This window comes from Parasteatoda tepidariorum, chromosome 1, assembly GCF_982258835.1.
Source record: "Parasteatoda tepidariorum strain Cologne lab strain chromosome 1, Ptep-v5.0, whole genome shotgun sequence".
NCBI classification, from domain to species: Eukaryota; Metazoa; Arthropoda; class Arachnida; order Araneae; family Theridiidae; genus Parasteatoda; species Parasteatoda tepidariorum.
In genome coordinates, this window is record NC_141755.1 from 105,318,882 (window position 1) to 105,342,867 (window position 23,986).

The 23,986-nt window shown below is 26.1% G+C and overlaps 1 protein-coding gene across 2 annotated transcripts in view; it reads left to right on the plus strand.

The window, feature by feature from the left end:
* The window catches only part of SMC2 (structural maintenance of chromosomes 2), an 87,873-nt gene that overhangs the window by 28,304 nt on the left and 35,583 nt on the right, over window positions 1-23,986 (plus strand). For both annotated transcript variants that reach the window (XM_087150156.1, XM_087150167.1), the window contains exons 11-12: window positions 15,762-15,900; window positions 17,487-17,633. In XM_087150156.1, the coding sequence (XP_087006282.1) occupies window positions 15,762-15,900; window positions 17,487-17,633 (286 nt within the window). The remainder of the gene's footprint in view (window positions 1-15,761; window positions 15,901-17,486; window positions 17,634-23,986) is intronic.

The following is a 23,986-nucleotide window of genomic DNA, read 5'->3' on the forward strand; positions in this document are numbered from 1 at the left end:
CCAAACTTACCCCATAAAGAATTTAAACATATTTTAGCTATGAATCTCAAACCTGGATTTTCTTCAATTTTATCTAATTTAATATTTAATTTTTCCTCAACTACTTTTCTATACTCTTCTTCATTTTTGAAATTATTTTTCCACTTATCACAAGTTTCTAATTTTATTTTTAAAAGCATCTTAACATATTTTCTAAATAGTTTATTCGATTTATTTTCGAAATGCCACACTTTATAAATATTCAATATTTTATATCCTTTTTTAACAGCTAATCTGATCTCATCGGTAGTCCAAGTTCCAATAATGCATCGATCGCAATCATCGTGTTTACATTCCGAATTTCTTATCTCATGACACGTTTCGCATTTCTTCTTTTCTAAAGTTGTTTTGAAATGATTGCATTTTATTGTTTCAGAGCAAGTTCTGCATAATGAAAATATTAATTTTTCTGCTTTATAAGGCTTTATATTTATTTTTTTTTACTGGATGATATAATTTTCTGGATGGAAGTACTTTACATTTTATTAATCCATACCAATTTTCATTGTAATTTTTAGGATTAAATACTTTGATAGGATGACCTTTTGGATAGTTATCAAAATAATTTACAGTAGGATATAAAGAACATACGTCAATATATCTGCCTTTTTCATTACTTTTCACTTCATATTTTAACTTTGTAGGTTCACATCTTCCACCATAAAAAGCATCTCTAGGATTTAAATCTATAAAATCTCTCTTCCATTCCTTTTTCATGTATTGTTTCATATCCTTATTATTATCAAAATCACACTCCCAGATATTTACCAATTCATAACCTGCTTTAATTATATTAATTTGCTTATATAAATCTTCCATAAGCATTTGATTAACAGTGTTTACTTGTGTTCTAGTGAAACATTTGTTACATCCATGCCAGAAACATCCATTAAATTGAAATACTGTATTTTTATAAAATCCATCTACTTTATAATATTTTTCACCTAATTGCAATTTTTTCTCTCCTCCATTCAAAGCATGACGTTTATTAATATTTTCCTTTTTTGATATGTAATCTAGCCAAGCTATTGATTTTTTGCTGTACTGTTCTTTTTGAATGACATTTTCATCAATAGCTATTGTGTTTTCTTTCAAGAATTTATCTCTGTAAATGGCCATACATAGACCAGCTAAAGTTACATATTTAAACGGATCTACATTCACAGTTTCTAAGAATAATCTTCTTAATTCTAAACAACCTTTTCTTAAAATATCTACATCAGATCTGCAGTATTTTATAAATTCCTTTTGGAAATCAAAGGTTTCATGTTTAATGGAATCATACCATTTATCAAATTTTTTCCTGTCTTCATCAACCATATAATTATATCCATAGTAATATTTATCTGGATATTTACCAATATAATTTTGATTCTTTTGTTTGTTGAATAAATGAGGAAAATAACCCTTGGCCAGTTCATTTAAATTGAATGTTTTTGGAAATTTCTTGAGTGCACACATTGTAAAATTAATAGAATCAATAAACCTTATATTATACTCATCAGCTTTCATATATACTAACTTATTTCCTTGATAAATTGTGAATATTTTTATATGTTTTTTAAAACAATACTTAGCTAAAAATTGAAAATCAAATCCTTTTCCATAATGAGCTATGACTGTATATCCAATGTGTTCCTCTCTAAATAACCATTCACAAAAACTGTTTTCATTTTTAAATTCTGTTTCGTTTCCATGAAAATCATGACATATAACTAGATTCACTTCATGAATTCCTGTATCTTGCTTGGTTTCAACATCAAAAAATAAGTATTTTTCTGTATAAACCGATTTACATTGCGTACACCATTGTTTTTTAATAAATTTATTTTTTACACAATTATCTTTACATACACCTCCTTTACTTTTTTCATTTTTCATGAAACACTCATGACCTTTAGTGACCCACTCCCGACAACGATTACAACAATATTCACCACATATATGTTTACCAGGGTCTCTTTCAGATCTATTAATATTTCGTTTGCATTTCAAACATTTCCATAAAACTTTACAAACACTAGGTTTCTTTGGAAATTCTTTTTTATGATTATCCAAACAATCTTCTCCTTTAAATTTACGGTTACATTTTTTACCAAATATTTCCTCTCCTTCACAATCAGATTCTTTAATAAAACACCTATCACATTTTAAAGGGCATTTATGTTGATCTGAACGTTTATAGCCCACTTTACAATAATTATTCTTACCTAAAAATTCTGTCATTGATGTAATGACATCGAAATGATTTCTATTCTTATATATAAAAATACATGTTGATTTATAATCACCATTATACATAATTTCATTACCATTTTCTCTGCAAAAAAAATTTCACATATTTTAACTTCTTCTAAACTGCACACTTCTAAAGGAATTTTGCATATATCATGTAATTTTATAGCTAATGTTTTTTTTTAAAACACGACCTTTTTTAATGTAAATTGTTTAATTGCTTGATAATTTTTCGGTACATAATTAATCACTTAACAGTTCAGGATTTTGGATAGCTAAAGCTGTTACAATTGATCTAGCCAAACATATATTATCATCATTTTTTATTTGACAAATGCTTTTCTTTTTTGCTGGATCTGTTTCAGAATACATTTTTAAAGCCTTGTGTCTACCACCGTGAGGTAATTCGATGACATTAAAATCAAATATACACTCTGTTATATCGAGTTCTTTATATTCAATTTGGTTGGATAATTTATCAATGTATTCATTAAAAGCAGTTTTAATTGACATCATTTTATCATGAAAAGGTACATTTAATTTGGGATTATGTATAATTACATCTACTTTTCCTATAATATTTCCAATAGCCCTTTTAAATATATTTCTTAAAATATTATAGTATTGTTCAGGTAAAATTTTAGATCCTACCACTCTATATTGTTTTCTATAAACTTTATATTTTTTAATATATTGACCTCTGAATTCAATAATTTTATAATCTGGTTTAAAGAATTTTTTAAGATTTACCTCTACTTTTACCTTATCTTTTATTTTTTGAGGCCTATACAAAGCATTTAAATTAGTTTCAGTTAAAATATTTTTTCTGCTTTCGGTATATATTTACCATCTTTATATTTTAAATCATAAGAATCAAAAACTTTTTTTAATTAATTTCTTTGCTTAGGATATTTATTAAATAGTTTAGTTTTGCTTTCCGTATAATAAGAAGCATCTAATCCTAAATAATCTGATAAACAGATTTATAATTTCCTGTACTTTTGATATATGAAACTATTGATTCAATGATATTTGATTTTAATCTCTTATCAGTCAGGACAGGAATTTTAAGTTTAGTTATCAATTCTCTTAGTTTTTTAATACTGAAAGTTGAGAGTACATTACTCAAGTGTTTGAACTCCTTTGCCATGTTACTCATTTATAAGGAAGAAAATTTATAAATGCTTATTATCCAATTCTTTCATACGTTTTATATGAAAATTACTTTTAAAATGCCGTTGTTTATGTGAATAAGTATAATTCTCCCCACATTTGCATTCATAATATGTATATTTTCTTTTGAGATCACAATTTATACATCTTTTAAATAAATATTTTTTAAATTTGTAAAATTCGTCAGATGATTTCAAAGTCTTACAATCACAACAAAATTTCTCTTCCATTTATTAGATGGAGTTTTTATAAATATTTTCTGCAATTAAATCTCATAGTCTTTAAGAAACGAATTCCAAATTTCATCATAAATGTTTTGCTTTTTAGGACTACCTAACTTAATATTGTTAGAAATATTATAATATTCACATATCTTTTTCATAAAATAATTATAATTTAAACTCTTTTTAAAATACATATAATCTAAAAATTTTAAAAACATTTCATCTGCTTCAACTGTAAAAACCAAGTTCAATTTTCTTTTTAACTTTTTAAAAAAACTAATTCTAGATGTGTATCTCTGTTTTAAAAAAATATCAAAATTATATTTGAATCATAATAATATTTTTCTTCTTCCTTATCAAATGTAATTTTTAAATTTGAAAGGCTATTCCTTTTAATCTGATTAAATATTTCTAAATAATGACTTTCTATTTATTTACATAATAATAATTAAAACAGTTTGAAACTTATCTAGACGGTGAGTAACAAGATCCCAGACTTGATTAAAACGAGGCAGTTTTTCTAACCTTATCAGCGAGATGAAAATCGAAGAAACTTTTTTCATGCCACTTTGCGGTAAAAGTTGGCCGCTCTGACCGCAGAGTGGTGTGATTTTTTTATCTGATAATAATCTTCTTTATAAGCCACGTTGCTGAAAACATCTTTAGTTACAAAAAAAAAAAAAAAAATGGCAGGTCAAAGTTGTGCCTCCAATGTCCATGCTCCTTCATCGTCAGAATTTATAAAAATTATGCAGGATATTCTTACTGAAACTACTGGTTCTTCTTTAAAAGATATTTGTTAGGAGAAAGATAAATTTTATTATTTGGTGATTTTAAAAATACTTGATAGAGTATTTAAATAAAAAAACTGGTAAAATTTTATATTAATAATTGAAAAAATAACATATGAAATTAGAGATTATAAATGGATATAGATAATAAGATTAATTTATAAAAATGCTTCGTAATAAAATGACTTCTTTAAAAGATATTTGTTATGAGCAAATTAAAGATAGTTATTATTATGGATTGTTTGGAGATTTTAAATTAATAATAGATAAAAATACTGGATATTTCAATGCTTCTAAGCTATGTAAATCAGGGGGTAAAAGATTTAAAAAGTGGTTAGAAAATAAAGAATCTAAAGAGTTAATTTTATATTTAGCTAAAATCCTAGAAGGCCCGAATTCGGGTCCTCTAAAAAATTCATTATTTTATGAAATTAAAGGTAGAAATGCAACTGATTTAAAATATAATGGGACTTATGTTTCTAAGGATTTAATTACAAATATAGCTTGTTGGATTTCACCTGAATTATCTAAAATAGTAAACGATGTTGTAATTAATTATTATGCTAATGAATTTAATGAAAAATATAAAAATGATAATGATAAACTTCAAAAGAAATTAGATATAATAAAAATTCAAATGAATGACTTAAAAATGAAAAATATAAAAAAGACGTAGCACCTAAAACATCTCAACCTAGAAAATTAAACATGTTTACAATAATAGAAAAGAATAAAAATGATTCTGATTATCATTATTATGTTATTAGATGTCAAAGAGGTTTATATAATAAAACTATACGAGATTTAAAATTTAGATATCCTAATTTAAAAATAGCTCATGAAATTCAATATAGTCCGAATGCTATTAATTTATTTAACAGAATAAAAGAAAATATTTCTTATATAGAAACTAAATTTAATCATTTAAAATTAAAAGATTATGATATGGAGAGATTTAAAAATAATATAATTCAATTGATTCCTAAATTAACATAATATTTTTTTCATCTATCCAACTGTTAAAATCATTTGAATAACCTAACCATTTAACGAGTAATTTATCTCCTTTTTTTCTAATTATCTTTTCAATTTTGTATACTTCATCCGTCTTATTATATTTAACTAATTCATTTTCATAATAAGTACCTTTTATCTCCTCACTATTTAAATCTTTTATTATATAGGTAATTGGATCTGTTCTCAATATTTCTGATATATTGAAAAATTTTTCTGTAAATGTAGGATGATAACCTCTCGTAAATGTTTCTTTAAATTTTGAAATTCTTACTTTATCACCTATTTTAAATTTTGGTTTTCGAATTACTTTTTTAATATAAAAGTTATTATAAACAAGATTTTCATTTGTTTTTTTACTTGCTTCGGTAGGTGACATTTTTATAGATCTATGATATGAATTGTTGTAATTTTGAATTAATTTATTTAAGATATCAATATATCTTTCTGTTTTATTAGCTGCCAAGTATTTTCTTATTTTGCCATTTAATGTACGATTAAAGTGTTCAACTACTGAACATTTTATTTCTACGTTTTCAGTTGTAAACCACTTAATATCATAGTCTTTAAATATTTTTTGAGTCTCTTTAGAAATGAATTCAGTTCCTTTATCTGTCTGGATGTGATAAGGATGACGTTCTTTAAATATTTTTTTAAAGGCTTCTGTTACTTCTTTACCTGTTTTTCTCTGAATGGGTACTGCCCAAGCATATTTACTAAATATATCAATTACAGTTAAAATATAATTCATTCCGTCATTTGATTTACTATAGGGTTTTATAAACAATAAATCAGCTTGCCATTGATCATCAATATGAGATACATATATTCGTCTTCTTTTGAATTTTCTAACGAGAGGTTTATATCTCGTGTATACATCTTGAGTATGAAGGAAATCAGAAATTTCACTTTGAGTAGATTTTGTTTTCCTTTTCAATTCATTCATTCCACAATAACCAGTTTCAGGATCATAATATACAGTTTTTATATCCTCCTGTTTCAGGGGTTTAATCTTTATGACGCCCTGTTCTAGAGCGTCGTTTTTCTTAAAAAAGAACACTTTTTAAACCCACAAATTGCACATATTCCTTTTGTCATTAGACTACCTTTTTTATTAATTACATGTTCCATATTCTTAGTACCTGTATGATTTTTACATTTTAAACAGTATATCAGTGAACCCATTCCAAATGTCTTTTTTGCTTTTATAATAGGTTTAACAACTGCTCTGTCAATTCTTTCACGAATGGTAGGATTTGGAATTGCATCTAACTCATTTATCATATTTGTATCACATACTTCATTTCTAGTTTTTGTATCTTTGTTTTTTTAAATAACAAACATCGTGTCTGTATGCAGCTTCATCTACTTTATTTATAGGTTTTGACCATTCTGTATATGTTAAATCATCATTCAATCTCTTTTTTCCTCATAGTAATTGTGTTCCGGGACCTGTAAAATTATGACCTGGTAAATGCATTTCAAAGGGTAAATTTTTAATAGCTTTATTAATTACACCCTTTCCTGTTTTACACTTGCAACTCTTTTTATTACACATTTATTTAGAAGTAAAAATTATTTGTTGACATACTTGTAACCATTTAATTGAGACTTCTTTATATATCTTTCTATAGGAAAATATTGTAAATTTTGAATATATTCAACTTCCCTCATATATACTTCTTGTTCAGTCACATTGTTTGATTTCAACAAATTTAATAGTTGTTTATAGAACTTAAAGGCTTGTTTATATTCACTTTTTTTAGCTGAAATCTTCAAAGATCTATCTATTATTTCAATTACACCAGCTGGTAAACTCAAGGCTGATAAGGGTAGAAAAACGAAACTTATTAAGCCAGAAGCACTAAATAAGAACTTTCCTACTGATAACGATAAACTCAATTTATTCATCAATTGATAAGATTTCCTGTATATATAAATTCTTTTTTCTAGATATTCTTCCATTTATATAGGATGAAATGTTTTGTCTCGATATCTCATTTCTGGATTCACTAAATCCAACATTAAAAAAAATCATATGGTTTTACGATGTACTTTCTATACATTTTATTAAATTCTTCTTTAGTTGATCGACCATCTATTTCTCTTATTACTTGTCGAATTTCTTTTTGTTTCATCTCAAAAGGTATAAAGTAGTCACTATTACTTCTTATTGTTATAGGTATTTTATAATAATACTGACTTAAATAAATAATAGAAGCATTTTTCTTTCTTCCCCGAATAAAAAATTCTTCAATAGAATGTTGATCTTTTTCACAGATACAATCATCAAATACAACTAAATTCATATAGGAAGGATCCAAGTCATCTACGGTAATAAAATCCTCTAGTTTGGAAGAAAACAAAACTTGATCTTTTTAAAAAATTTTATATTCTTTCAAAACTTCTTTTTTATTCTTTAAGCCTTTACATTTTTGAATATCTTCTAATTCTACATCATCAAATTGAGTATATTTTTCTTGTAATTTTACGTATTTAGATTCACATATATCTTTTGCACACACGTAAAGTCTGTCAAAGTGTAAATAATCATATATTAAATTAACTAATAAATTTGATTTTCCGCACTTTGAGGGACCATTTATAATTAATCTAAAAGTATGAATAGGTAGTAAAGGATGTTGATTTGGATCTTGAAATTCATTAGGTTCATTATAATCTCTTATTATAATTTTAGGATACATTTATTTCCTATAAAATTTTACTGCGAGTAGAAAATAATCTACTGCGAGTAAAAACTATTATTAAAATAAAAATTTCTTTAATATATTATTTTTTTAAATTTATTTTTTTAATGGTTCATATAGCGATACTCGTGTATTATGACAAATTTCAGCAAGAAGTATACAAACTATCCTTTCTTTGTTTGAATTATAAAATTCTTCTGGTAATATATTGCTTTTATTTTTTATTAAAAGACAGAAATCTATTTTAGAAACAAATTCTATTATAAAATCTTTATCAATATCTTGATATTGTATAATATAATCCCAATTTACATAATCTTGAAATTTTCTTATAAGGTTCATTGATAATTTTTGATATCTAGATTCATATTTAAACGGTCATAATAATTTTCTATAAATTTTAAATCCAATCTTTGGAATCTTGATATTTCATACCAAGTCCCTTTATCTAAATGTCTCTCAATAAAACGGATAGATAAGGTTTGATATCTACATATTTTTTCCCAATCGACATCAGAGGCATGTTTTTCAATAAAAGGTTCATTGAGTTTTTGATATTGAGAAATAATATACCAATCATCTGGTTGTGCATGCTGTTCTATTAACCTTTCAGACAATTCAGAATATTGAAACACATATTCCCATTTTAAATAATCTGCTAAACTTATAATTACATCTTCTGAAAGTTTCTTTCTAGAAAAGTCATCCCAATTTATTTCATTTGCCATTTATTAAGAAGAAAATTTTATCTTTTCAATGTGTAAATAAGGCTTTAATTTACAGCCTCCTCCTGTTAGCACTGATAATGTTAAAACTTCATTTAACTTTCCATACGCAAACATAGTTATTGCATCTTCATTAACATTTATCTCTTTATCAAGAAGTACTTCTTTCACTTTTTCTAAACGTATTTTAGGCTTTTCCCCTACTTTATCACAGGCTAAAAAAATTTTAATTTTCATATACATGTTTTGTGATAATTTTAAATTTGAATCTAAAAGTTTTGAAGTAGTTTCGTTGAATTCAAAAGTCTTGTAACCCACACCTGTAAACTGAACAAGTCTATCTGTGGTAGCGTAAAAAGTTTTATTATCAACGTCGGTATCATTTGTGGGCCATTTTACACTCGATATTCTTTGGTTGTGAGCATAATAACTTTTATTAATTTTATCCCACAGTATACAATAATAATCAAGATGTTTTTTGGTAACAGCATCGCCTTCTTTTTCAGGTTTTTTTACATTTGATATGATTTTATTTTTAGCATCAAAATTATTTTCATCGTGTATTAAACTTTTGTCTTTTAATTCATCAACATATTTTTTAGTTGAAGCATCATTGCCCTCTAGAGGAATTACTATATTTCTAATACATTTATGTTTAGCATTAAAATAACCGTTATTACGAATCAAACACTTATTTTTTAAATCATCTACATATTTTTTAGTTGAAGAATCATTATCTTCTTGAGGATGTAAAACATTTTTTAAAAGTTTACTTTCCATATCATAATTACCATCATTCGTTAATTTAAATCCTACACCTGGTGGTCCTAAAGGTCCTTCTTTTATTTCATCATCGTAAAGTGGATAATAAGCAGCCATTTATTGGGATTAAGTTTTCAGAGTTTTAATCATTTTTATATCTTGAGTTGACATATTCAAGGAGCATTTGTTTCTTTCTTTCAAAATAAAGTAGAAAACATAATTTTTAGTAGTATTATTTCTCAATCTCCAATTGAATTCAATCATTAAATTACTTAAGTTGGTATAATTTTCATGGTTTGCCAAGTTGAAACAAATTATAGGATACTTACTGAAATTTGAATAGTTTAGCATGCAACCTGTTTCAGAATTTGTATTATTCATTCCTGATTCTAAAAGATCATAATATAATCGATTATAATCATTTTTATTAAAGTCCATCATATAACTTACTGTGGGAACTTTAATGTTATTAATCATTAACCAACATTCTATCATATCCAAGTGATCAAACATCATATTATTTTGATTCATGTTTTCATTTCTTTCATCATATTGAGGAATGACATATAAACTCAAAACTTCATCAGATGTAGCCAGAATAGAATAAGACCCACTGGCATTTTTATAAAATACATTTGATTTGATAATGTTATAATGATCCCAATTTATTTCTATAGGAGTATTTGATAATTTTAATTCATTGAATGTTACAGATGCTGAATTTTTAAATCTAACATAAGGTAACCAAAGTGATAAATCTTCAACAAGGACCTTAAAATCTGGATTTTGAATATCTGTATACAGCATGTTTTTACTTTCATTTCTTTGAATTTCTATTTTAACTTGGAAACCTGTCATTACTTTTTTATATTCGTTAAAGAAATCAAATATATATTTTAAAGGAATCCATATTTTTACTGTTTGACTATTTTTAGTAAATTTGCATCTTTTTGAAAATCCTTCATTAAAACTTTCATTTAGTTTAAGGTTTTTAAAAAAATCAGTTATTGTGGTAGTTTCTACCAGAGTTCCATTATATTTGAAATCCTTTCTATCTGCAGAATCAGCTGTATCTACATAAAAGAACATGTTAGTAGCTTCCGATGTTGAATAATCAGGGGTGAAGTGTCTCATCCCTAATACTTGATTCATAATGGCTTTATAATTTATAGTGGATTGAACTTCAGTATTTCCTATAGTCAACCTGTTTGAATTTAATAGACCTCCTCCATTCACTAGGGTAACATTTTCATTACTTATTGCCCCCCCCCCCTCCATCTCCTTTTACAATTTTTAATTCTTGTTGCAGATATCCTGCAGAATATAAAATATTAGCATTTGTATCATTGATAAAGAAATTATATGTAGCATTTTCACGAAGATTATCTCTATTTTCACTTTTTAATACTCTATATTCAAAACTTTCAACGTCATTATTATAATAATAACTAGTGTCTTTCAAATCGTAAATTTTATCCATTTATTTAGGAATAAAAATTTTCAATCCAGCACCAAGTTTCTTATTTTTGGAAAATATTTCATTAAATTTTTCTCTCACAAATTCTTTAAATTTTTCTTCTACAACTGGACTTATAAAGTCTGAAAAGAAGCCTCTTCCTTGTATTTTTTTACTCTTTTTGTACAATCTATGTTTATTCATTTATTTAGCAATAAATTTGTACTGTACTTCTTGTTTATTTAAATCAATTAGTTCACTTCTAAGATTTGTAATTCTCATTCTAATTCGATTTATAGAATCAGATTTAACGGGGAAAAATATGAGTTTATCAAAATCTTTAAAATATAAACTTCCAGGTGGATTTGAAGATGTGAAAGAATAAATGACTTGAGATTGAAACTGATTTATATAAGCACCATCCACTATATCACAGTGAATATAAATATTATCATTACCATTAGCTATATCAGCAATAAATTTACCTTCTTGCTCTTCCTCTTCATATATTTTAGGTTCAAATCCTAAAATTTTGTACAATTCACTTTTAGTTAAATCAATTTTATAATTCTTTTTAAGTTTAATACTAAATCTTTGTATTTTTTCGATTATTCCAAATAATATAGGTGGATCATTTCTAAAGATTTTGACCATATATCGATTCAAACCTCTTATATTGTAATGACCATTTGGAATAATAAAATCTTCCCATTTGGCTCCGTCAAAGTATGAAAATTTATTGTTTTTCTCCGTAATATTATTCCATGAAATATACATTGAAAAAGACTGAAGAGCTATCTTTGTAAAATGAAAAGGTCTCGAATACTCAATGGTGAAATCTTCAGATTTATTTACGTTTTTTGAATCTAAAATAATATACTTCATTTATAAAGAACAATTTTTTCATTATAATCACTAGGCTCTTGTGTAAATGAATATAAGACATCGATAGGAGATTTATTTTTATTTCTTTCAGTTATATATTTCATGCAGTAAAAACCACATTTTACAGAACTGGGGCTTTGTAAGACATTATTGTTATAACGTATTTCTTTTTTTTGTTGTTGAAGTATTTAAATAATTTTGTATATTTTTAGGAAGAAAATCATTTTTTATTTTTATAGTGTTATATTCATATTCTCCAAAAGGATCAAAGTATTCTATAAAAGAGTATTTAGGATCGTTATAATAACAAACCCAATGAGTGCCAGGACCTGTAGAAATATCTAAATTTATAATACCGTTTTCAAATTTTTTAATTTGTTTTTGGTAATAAATCTGAAGTAAACACACCTCTGAAACCTTTTTCACCTTTCATGTCATTTTCAATCATTTTGTTGGATATTCCCAGGGTTGATAGACTCCCTTTCCACAAGGTTTTTTTTTTTTTTACCTGATCCAGAAATTTTGTCCAACACTTTTTTAGTACCCCAACCAGCTGCACCACTAGCTGCTCCTAATGCTAAAGTAGAAAGTAAAGGCACTAAAAATGGTAAAAACCCTCCATTTTTTTTCAGTTGAGTCTTTGATATTTTAATTCTTTTACCTTTATCAATTTGGTTAATTCGCGTAACTGTTAAATGTAAATCAAAGTTGGGTGCTTTACTTTTATCTATTTGTAAACTAACTTCTTCACCATTTTTATAAGCTGATTTCAATTTAGAAATCTGACTGTCGCTCAAGTATACTTTTTTTACAATCATTTATTTACTAAGAAATATCTTATAGTATTCCTTTACCTGATCATTTGTCATAGTTCCCTCTCTTAATAGTGAATCCAACAAATCTACAGTTTTATTATAAAATTTTTTACTTTTAGAACCTTTACAAATTTTATCTGTCAAATCAGCTAAAATTTTCAATTTATCTTCTAAACCTTTTCCTGTGTAATGTCTAGCTTGTTTAATAGCTGATAAAGCATCTATATATATTTTCATCATACTCATCTTATTATCAGCAATGTCAATCTTTTTTTGATATTCAACTTTCTTTTCTTTATTTGCAAAATTTTTATTTTTACTTTTATTTCCTTTCTCTTTTAAATTTATCTCTGTATTCTTTCGCCCTATAGATAACTTCATCAATTTCTTTATCAGTTTTATTTCACATTATTGAAGGTAATTCAAATTCACATCTCTTCCACATCTCTGTCTGGATCTATTTTTAAAAACATACTTCCTACATCTTCAGTATAATCTTCCTCTGACTGATTCTCTATCTGTGGTAAAGTTTTATTAAAGTCATTCATAGTTAAAGATAAATCATCGACGGCATCTTTTATACCCATCAAATGTTGTTGTCTAGAAGTTTCTAGTTTTTCCATTTGATGAAGTACAGGTTCGTGAAATTCTGCCAATGATTTCTGTATTCCTATATCTACTTCTAATTTCATTTCATTATTTTTTCGAATTTCTGCTTGTAATTTAACCAACTTTATATCATTTTTCAATTGCTCTACCAACTTTTTATTTCTCTCTTCTTCGACTTTACCCATTTATAGGTAGTAAAAATAACTGTAAGGCTTTTTTGCCTAAAAAAAGTATTCTAAAAATGTTTCTTAATAAATGGATTACAGTTATCCTAAACATTTAGGGATTTATTTTTCCCAATCGTAAGATTGTAAGAGAGATAGGATGGGTTCATTTAAATTTACCAATCGGTGAATATATTGGCGTATTTACACCTAATTGTGAATTGAATGATCAAGAATTGAAGATTGTACGTAAATGCACTTCAGAAGTACACGGATTAAGATTTAATAGAAATAAGAATAGTTTATGGATAAATCATCAAGACGTAGAAAATTATATAAATAACCTATATCAACTATATGGTGGTACATTTGCTTATAAAGGAGGTATTTTAGAAAAAGAGATATTAGATGAATTGAATATACCATCTATTGACATTGATGTACCTAAATGTACTAAAATTTTAGGACCTGGATGTTCGTTATACAAGTGTATGTATTACAGAAATTATATTGCAAAAAATGTTTCTAAATAAATGGAAGAATTCAATAGCCTCAAACGATTTCCTGAAACATACAAATTAAATGAACTCGAGATAGGTAAATATAATTTAATATCGCTGAGAAAAATAAATACAAAATACGGTGACTCTATTGTAGCTAGATTAGAAGTAGACAATGATGAGAAAGATTTTTATCTCTCGAAATGTCAAGAGGAATTATCTGATAAAGCTATAAGAAAAATTAATAGTGGAAAATATATTTTTGATTTTAAAGGTAAAAATAAATATTACGATTATGATTTGCATGTAAAATAAAAAATGATATTTTAAATTTTATTGCTATAAAAATAAGAATTTTGATTACTAAAGTCATATAAAATACAGGATTATTAATAAAATAAAAATTATTAATATAAAAAATAAGAATTTTTAAATATGCTGATTTTGTTTAATATTTCATATAAAAATGCAAAATATAGGTCTATTTTAAATTTTTTTAAAAATAGGAAATTAATAGTAGTATATGAGGAAGGGGCAAAGTGTCCTGTAGCCCCCCCCCCCATATACTACTGGAAGGTAATTTTCGCAAGTTATACCTTTTGTTTAATGAATTTACTGGATTAGGTGATAAAATGGAAAATTTTCCTTTATTTTTTGTTTTAGTTGTATAAAAGATGTAAGCGAACTATCTTTTTAAAAGCAAACCTTTAATTTGAATTATGTTTTGGGTGCAAATAAATAATTTCGACTAAGATTAGTGCAACACAATGAGTTAGTGCACGATCTGCATAATTTTATTTTTCTCCCTGGTGGTAACTCCTGAAAAAATGTGGAAACCTGTTTATTTTAATACCTGGTCTAAGATTCAAATTGAAGTTGTGAAGCAGCAAGCTCTTTACCGGTTCCTTGATTATCCTGAGTTAAGTCGGGTATGTGTTTATTGCAAATATTTATTATCCCGAGTAAACTCGGGAGTAGCAGAATTCGTCAACACGTTTTATTTTATCACGTTTTTATTCGGCAGGAAGCAAAACAAAAAATAATAATAGTCTGCTGTGATTGGAAGTTGGCCAATATTTGTTTGGGAGTTTTGCTATTTGTGGGACTGCAGACGTGTTTTGTACAATTGTATATGCGATAGTTAATGAATTTACGTAGAAAAAGGAGTAAAAAAAAATTTCATTCTCGAGCCAAAGTGAAAGTAATGCAAATAATTTTTCAGATGATGAAGATGTGATCATATACAAAGACTAATATTTGACTTTTTTCATTTTCCCCAGATAATTTGGGATAGTAAACTGATGGTAAATTAAAGATTTTTTACACATCAAAAAATTAAAATTTCAACTTAGAACTTGGTAAGGGTACCAGTTAAAGCATATTTAATACTAAGGGTACCGGTTAAAGCATATTTAGTACTAAGGGTACCGGTTAAAGCATATTTAGTACTAAAGACAATGTGTAAGGCAACAGGATTAGTCTGAAACAGCAAAACTGTGACTACAAATTAACTGCTAACAAATTTAGAATTTTTTTTATAACTTTATCATAGCATCTTTTTCATTTGTATAAATGCATTTCGTAGCACGTTTAAAATATTTTTTTTAAATAAGCATGCTATTTGTATTCATAATTAAAATTGCATTTTTTAATGATTCCAGACATCCTCAGTGTTCTTTTGATTATGCTGATCCTGTAAAGAATTTCAACCGTAACCAAGTCCGAGGCCCTGTTTGCATGCAGATTGGAATCAAGGACTGTAAAGAGGCTATAGCATTGGAACTTACTGCTGGAGGAAAAGTAAATTTTGACTCTCTGTAATATAAGTTACACAGTTTCTTTTAAGACTTGCTTGTTATGAAAACACCACAATGTTTCCTTATAAGCCCATTTTTTAATTTATCACTTTCAAGGAGTGTGCTTGCTAATTGTTAGTTTTTAAATCATATTTGGCATTTGAATCTGGCATCTCTAAGATAAGATGTGGGATATAATTTTTTTTTCTTTTGCAGTTACTCATTACCACTAATTTTTGTTTAATAATTTTTATATTTTTAAAAAATATTTTGACTTAAATTAGAACACATGAAATTTGAATGTGGATTTTTAAATTGTTTTTTAATTTTTCTTCTAATTTTTTGTAGCTTAAAAAATTGTTTAAGATTTAACATTCTTAATCTTTCTTATATTTCACTAGTTATAAATGACACAAAGTCAAAATATACTGATCTAACCAACTGAATGTTGATTCTTATTTTGAGTTATAATGCGTTTCTTTGAAATCACAGTTAATTTAATTTAAAATAAACTTTTGTGTCATGTCATGTGATAAAAACTCCACCTGAAGCTTTTCCCCATCTTTGTATTTTGTTCTATAAATCTGTTATTTGATAAGGAAATAATTTTTTGAAATGTCTAACTAGTATCAGTTTCGTATTTTTCAATTTTGAACAAATTTTAATGCTTAAAAGAATTTAATTTTATGCAAATATGTTACTCATTTCACTGATAGAAAAAAGTGTGTCTGAACACTAATGTTTATACTAAAATTATCATAATTGCTGTCAATATGTCTAAATACTTAGGCCTGCATCTCAACCTGCAATACTAGTGGCCCTTAATAAAAAGTGGTTGTGCTCTCCTACTCTAACTTGTTAAAACTTTCTCTTTTAAACAAAGTAATTCTGAAAAAAAAACTATCTTATTATTCTTTTGCAGTAAAATTTGCTTTTAATCCACTTAGGTAGAGCTGAGCAAATTATACTCATTATTCTTTCTTTTAAAAATAAATCATACCTTTTTTAAAATCAGTCCAATATATATAGGTAAAACTGTTTAAAAAATTGTTCTGGTTTTGTCTTTAAAAAAAATGTGCTGACCTGCTACGAAACCTGTATAAATTTTCTAATATATTTGCATTTTAATTGTAATAAATTGGATATGAAGTTTTTGAATTTTACTCAGAAAGCCTCAAGTAATTAATGTTTTGTCTGAAGAGTTGCTATCTTGATTGTCAGATCTTATAGAATTTTTAAATTTGTTTCTCACATATTTTTAAAATTATATATTCTATTATTATGCATATTATCTACATTTTTCACATTATTATTACAACTGTATTATTGAAATTTATTCTACATACAAAAAAAATCAATTTTACAACTTTTTTAATAATAAATTTGCATCTTGTATGTACTTTTAATATATTTGTTTACAATTGGATTTTAAGGGAATATATACTTTTAACATATATGTTTATAAATGAATTTTAAGGGAGTATGTGATTTTAATATACTCACTTACGAATGAAATTTTACGGGAGTATTTACTTTTACTATATTTGTTCCAAATGCATTATAATCACCTTAAATTTTGCATCTTCACAGCTATATAACGTGATAGTCGATGATGAAAAAGTGGGAAAACAACTGCTTAATAATGGTCAGTTGAAAAGAAGATGTACAGTTATCCCCTTAAATAAAATAGTTGGTAGGCCAATCGATAATAGAACAGTTCAGGAAGCTGAACGCTTGGTGAGTTTAAATTTTTTTTTATACCTTACTTATTTATCATATTACAGTAAAACCTCGAATATCCAAACCTGTTTCATCTGAATATTTCTGTTGACAGAGTGGATTCCAAAGTTATTTTTGTTGTTATGTTTCATAATTGTTATGTTATGTTTTTTTATTAACTCATGCTCCTATTCAATTTTTCAGGGTTGCCACAGGCTACTAAAATGCAACTATTTGCTACTATTTTCGGCCTTAGGCGACTTTTTTTGCCTGAAAAGGCTAAAAAAAAGCAACTATTTTCAGGAATAGACGACTATTGGGAGACTTTTTTACTCTTAGCGAAGTTATTTTTATACTTATACTTATTTTTCGTAGACCTACTGTTACTTTGCAATTGCTGCACAATCACTGTTATCTTAAACTTTCGTTCTGAACTCAATAGACCAATGAAAGGAAAATATAAATTAAAAAAGTTTCTTCTTTGGTTTTTTTTCAATTATTATTTTTCATTTTAAGCGATACAATTTAATAGGGGCATTTTGTACTTAATTTTGTTATAAATAGTTAGTTTTTTTTTAAATTAATTTAATGTAGGTAAGTATAATAATTTGATTATTTTTAAACCAATAAATATTCAGTTGTTTTTATTTATAAAAAAATTAAAATAAAGCTTACCTTTATTTAATTTGCTTTTATTTTTGAGAAACTGAAAACAAAGTTTTAACAAAAATTTGGCTATTAGTTAAAAAACAAAATTTTTTAAAAAAATTAAATAAAGAGTTTAGTAATGTTTGGATTCTTTGTAATAATTTAACATTAGTACTTATAGTATTTTTTTTTTTTTAAAATTTTATTAAAATTCTTTCAATACTTGTTTGTTTTATAATTTGTTAGATAGTCAGTGTCATTTTTAAAGAAATAAATCTTTAGTCAATTTTATTTTCAAGAACAAAAATAATAATAAATAAGTAAATATATATTTGCATTTATTCAGTACAGAATTTGACCATTAGTTAGTACTACTTTATATTATTTTAAATAATTGAATAAAAGAGGGTGTAATGATGTTTCAAAAGCATGGTTTTTTTTTCCAACAAATAATTTTAAAAAAATAATTTTTTTTCTAAAGTGAACATTTCTTTGGTTTGTTTTCTACTTTCATTTTTTTTCTTTTAATTTTAATGCACGTATGTAAAATATTTTGTTACAGTATTATTATTTTTAAACCAATAAATCTTAAATCATTTTTAATTTAAGAAAAATGAAATAAATCTTGGGTTTGCTTTTACTTTGACTTCTTTATTATTTTAATTGAAAAAATCAAGCAATGATATTAATATTATAGTAGAATATGTTTAGAATTAATATTTTCTTTTGTATTTATATTTTGGATTTATTCCTTTTTATTTATTTTTGATTGATTTCCCATAGATAATTTCTGAACATATGCTAAATCGCGATGTCTAATGGACGATGTATCACGATTTAAAACTGACATCAACCAGTCCTTATCATAGTATTTGACAATTAAGCTACAATTTTAATTATTTGGCTACTATTTTTGATAAATTTTTGTTCCTGTTCAGGCAACTATTTTCATAGTTTTAGGCAGCTATTTTTCATGCTTGAGGCTACTAAAATCAACTATTTTTGTTCATTTTTTACTGTGGCAACCTTGATTTTTGTTAAAAACTTTTTTTAAACTAATTTAATAATAAAATGTCATAAATTAGCTTACATGAGACTGTCAAAATAAAAAACACTACCATATGTCTACATAAAATCTAGTAACAAACAAACATTTTGTCAGCAGAAGTTTGTTCTATTGATTTATCTAAAAAAAAATTTTGAAAATTGTAATTTACGTTATAACATTTGTCTTTCTTGTGTAGTTTAATTTGATTGTCATGGCTTCCACTTCTAACAAAAAAAAAAAGAAAAAAAAAAGTGCAATGTTATCAGAGGGGCAGGAAAAATATAATATGATAACGTAAATGGAGTCAGGAGAGAGTCTTAGAAAGGAATCAAGGAAATCGACTTCTAAGATCGGTGGGAAATTGTTTAGTGATTCTAAAAGAGTGACCGCTTTGTACAAATGTATATAAGAAAAAAAAGGTACCTGCAATAGAAAAATCGACTGCAAAGCAAAAATTCAACATAGAGATTTTTATATTTTTAGCATTTTTTATGAAATTTTGTTTTAGTTTTCATTAGCATTTCATAGCATTGACAGTTGAAAGAAAATAGTTGTCAATTCACTTTTCTCGAAATTTATCACTTTATTGTGAAATACTTGTGCCGTTTTTTCAATTACATGTCATTACTATTAAGGGGACTGAATTTTAAAATAAAATATCTTTATACCTATTTGACTGGGAAAAAAAAACGTTTACTAATATAGTTCTATTAAATAAAAATACTGTATTATTAACCCCTTGCCTGGCAAGGAATATTTCGATATGCACCCACTCCCCCTAGTTAGTTCCACAGGTTTCTACAGAGCCAACCATAGTTTTAGTGTGCATTGGAGAAAGTGAAAAGGCACACTTAACAGGGTTGCCACAGGCGACTAAAATGCGACTATTTGCTACTGTTTTCAGCCTTTGGTTTGTTTTCCACTTTCGTTTTTTTTTTTTTTTAACAAAACAATAAATCTTAAATTATTTTTAATTCAAGAAAAATGAAATAAAGCTTGGGGTCATAATAGAATATGTTTAGAATTAATATTTTCTTTCATAATAGATTTATTCCTTTTTATTAATTTTTGATTGATTGAAAGATTTCCCATAGGTAATTTTTGAACATATGCTAAATTGCGATACATCACTTTAACGCGATGTCTAACTGACGATGTATCACAATTTAAAATTTCTGACATCACCCAGTCCTAGTCATAGTATTTTTCAATAAAGCTATAATTTTAGTTATTTGATAGATTTTTGTTCCTGTTCAGGCAACTATTTTCATTGTTTTAGGCAATTATTTTCATACTTGAGGCTACTAAAAGCAACTATTTGGTTCATTTTTTACTGTGGCAACCTTGACTTAACAATCTAAAAACTATTTACTTTTATTGCAAAAAAAAAAATATAAGAAAACAAATTACAAAATTTAAAGTATAACAGTATAATAATAAAAGATTGATATTCACAGTCAGAACCCTCTTCATCTGAAGTGATATTATATTCCGAAGTTTCTGACCCCGAAAATGATAATCTAATTCATTCTCAGACATATTTGTACATAAAATAAAAACTTTATTACACACGGAGACAAAAATGTCGCAAAGCGAAAGGAAAGTAAAAAAGCATGTACTACTCAAAAGAAGCACAAGCAATAACTGCACAACTGAGATTTATTTTCTAGAAACTTCTCCTTCTATCCCTCTCGTCTGAAATCCTTTGAAAACACTCTCTCAAGGTCATTTTATTACTTCTCAAAACTGGGAGTAGTTTTATTGATAGCAGCACGAAGCAAGCATTGCACAATCAGGGGTCTGTCCAGGGCATATTTACTACCGTTTATTGGTACCTTCGCAAATTCAACTATAGAAAAAAACGGTAGTTTCACAAAATGCTTTAAAAAAAGCAAGTTCTAAGATTCTCCACCACTTAAAATTTTGTTTTTGTATTTCCATAAAAAGCTATAAATCCCAGAGTTTTTTTTAAAAATGAAATTTGGTTTAAAAAAAGCAAGTTCTAAGATTCTCCGCCACTTAAAATTTTGTTTTTGTATTTCCATACAAAGCTATAAATCCCAGAGTTTTTTTTAAAAATGAAATTTGGTTTAAAAAAAGCAAGTTCTAAGATTCTCCGCCACTTAAAATTTTGTTTTTGTATTTCCATAAAAAGCTATAAATCCCAGAGTTTTTTTTAAAAATGAAATTTGGTTTAAAAAAAGCAAGTTCTAAGATTCTCCGCCACTTAAAATTTTGTTTTTGTATTTCCATACAAAGCTATAAATCCCAGAGTTTTTTTTAAAAATGAAATTTGGTTTAAAAAAAGCAAGTTCTAAGATTCTCCGCCACTTAAAATTTTGTTTTTGTATTTCCATACAAAGCTATAAATCCCAGAGTTTTTTTTAAAAATGAAATTTGGTTTAAAAAAAGCAAGTTCTAAGATTCTCCGCCACTTAAAATTTTGTTTTTGTATTTCCATAAAAAGCTATAAATCCCAGAGTTTTTTTTAAAAATGAAATTTGGTTTAAAAAAAGCAAGTTCTAAGATTCTCCGCCACTTAAAATTTTGTTTTTGTATTTCCATACAAAGCTATAAATCCCAGAGTTTTTTTTAAAAATGAAATTTGGTTTAAAAAAAGCAAGTTCTAAGATTCTCCGCCACTTAAAATTTTGTTTTTGTATTTCCATACAAAGCTATAAATCCCAGAGTTTTTTTTAAAAATGAAATTTGGTTTAAAAAAAGCAAGTTCTAAGATTCTCCGCCACTTAAAATTTTGTTTTTGTATTTCCATACAAAGCTATAAATCCCAGAGTTTTTTTTAAAAATGAAATTTGGTTTAAAAAAAGCAAGTTCTAAGATTCTCCGCCACTTAAAATTTTGTTTTTGTATTTCCATACAAAGCTATAAATCCCAGAGTTTTTTTTAAAAATGAAATTTGGTTTAAAAAAAGCAAGTTCTAAGATTCTCCGCCACTTAAAATTTTGTTTTTGTATTTCCATAAAAAGCTATAAATCCCAGAGTTTTTTTTAAAAATGAAATTTGGTTTAAAAAAAGCAAGTTCTAAGATTCTCCGCCACTTAAAATTTTGTTTTTGTATTTCCATACAAAGCTATAAATCCCAGAGTTTTTTTTAAAAATGAAATTTGGTTTAAAAAAAGCAAGTTCTAAGATTCTCCGCCACTTAAAATTTTGTTTTTGTATTTCCATACAAAGCTATAAATCCCAGAGTTTTTTTTAAAAATGAAATTTGGTTTAAAAAAAGCAAGTTCTAAGATTCTCCGCCACTTAAAATTTTGTTTTTGTATTTCCATACAAAGCTATAAATCCCAGAGTTTTTTTTAAAAATGAAATTTGGTTTAAAAAAAGCAAGTTCTAAGATTCTCCGCCACTTAAAATTTTGTTTTTGTATTTCCATACAAAGCTATAAATCCCAGAGTTTTTTTTAAAAATGAAATTTGGTTTAAAAAAAGCAAGTTCTAAGATTCTCCGCCACTTAAAATTTTGTTTTTGTATTTCCATAAAAAGCTATAAATCCCAGAGTTTTTTTTAAAAATGAAATTTGGTTTAAAAAAAGCAAGTTCTAAGATTCTCCGCCACTTAAAATTTTGTTTTTGTATTTCCATACAAAGCTATAAATCCCAGAGTTTTTTTTAAAAATGAAATTTGGTTTAAAAAAAGCAAGTTCTAAGATTCTCCGCCACTTAAAATTTTGTTTTTGTATTTCCATACAAAGCTATAAATCCCAGAGTTTTTTTTAAAAATGAAATTTGGTTTAAAAAAAGCAAGTTCTAAGATTCTCCGCCACTTAAAATTTTGTTTTTGTATTTCCATAAAAAGCTATAAATCCCAGAGTTTTTTTTAAAAATGAAATTTGGTTTAAAAAAAGCAAGTTCTAAGATTCTCCGCCACTTAAAATTTTGTTTTTGTATTTCCATACAAAGCTATAAATCCCAGAGTTTTTTTTTAAAATGAAACAACGAGGTTCTCTATCTATAAACTATATTGGAAGTCAAAATGCGAACATCAGTCTAAACATTCGAACATTATCTTTACAACAAATTTATTCTAACAGACCTTTATTTTTTTATGAAATTTTTTTTCCCTATGAAACTTTTCCTGTATTACCTAGTCGAAAATGTTCTCCTAATGAAAATAACTTTTAATTCTAGAACTGTTAAATGCTAGTTGAAATTTAACTATGGACAATGGATTTTGAATACAATTTTAAGCTCGAAATTTAACAATAGCCAAATTATTTTTATTATATGGGGAAAAATATATAAAAATTTTCCAGTCATAAATGATTTTTATTTGTAGTGTAGTAATTTTTTAAAAATAATCTCTTATTTTACATTGGTGTTGATTTTTTAATGTAACTTTCAATTTTCACATTATGTCTAAATTTTCACAAAATAGGCCCTTGATAGTGCATACTTCGGAAAGGCATATACATACGTCAGGGGCATTTAACGCATCGGCTTAGCGGAATGTATATAAGAGCTGCTACAGTCAAGGGGTTAAGGTATCTCTATTTCCAGAGGAAAATAAAATATAAAACAATGTTAAGTTTATAATCCGATATTTTGATTCTCTAAATCAGGTCTGGTTCCATTAATTCTTATGATCCAGGCTCTGCTGTTGCTGAAGAATATATTTTTTAAAAATATCTTCCTCTGTCAAATACTTTTTTATT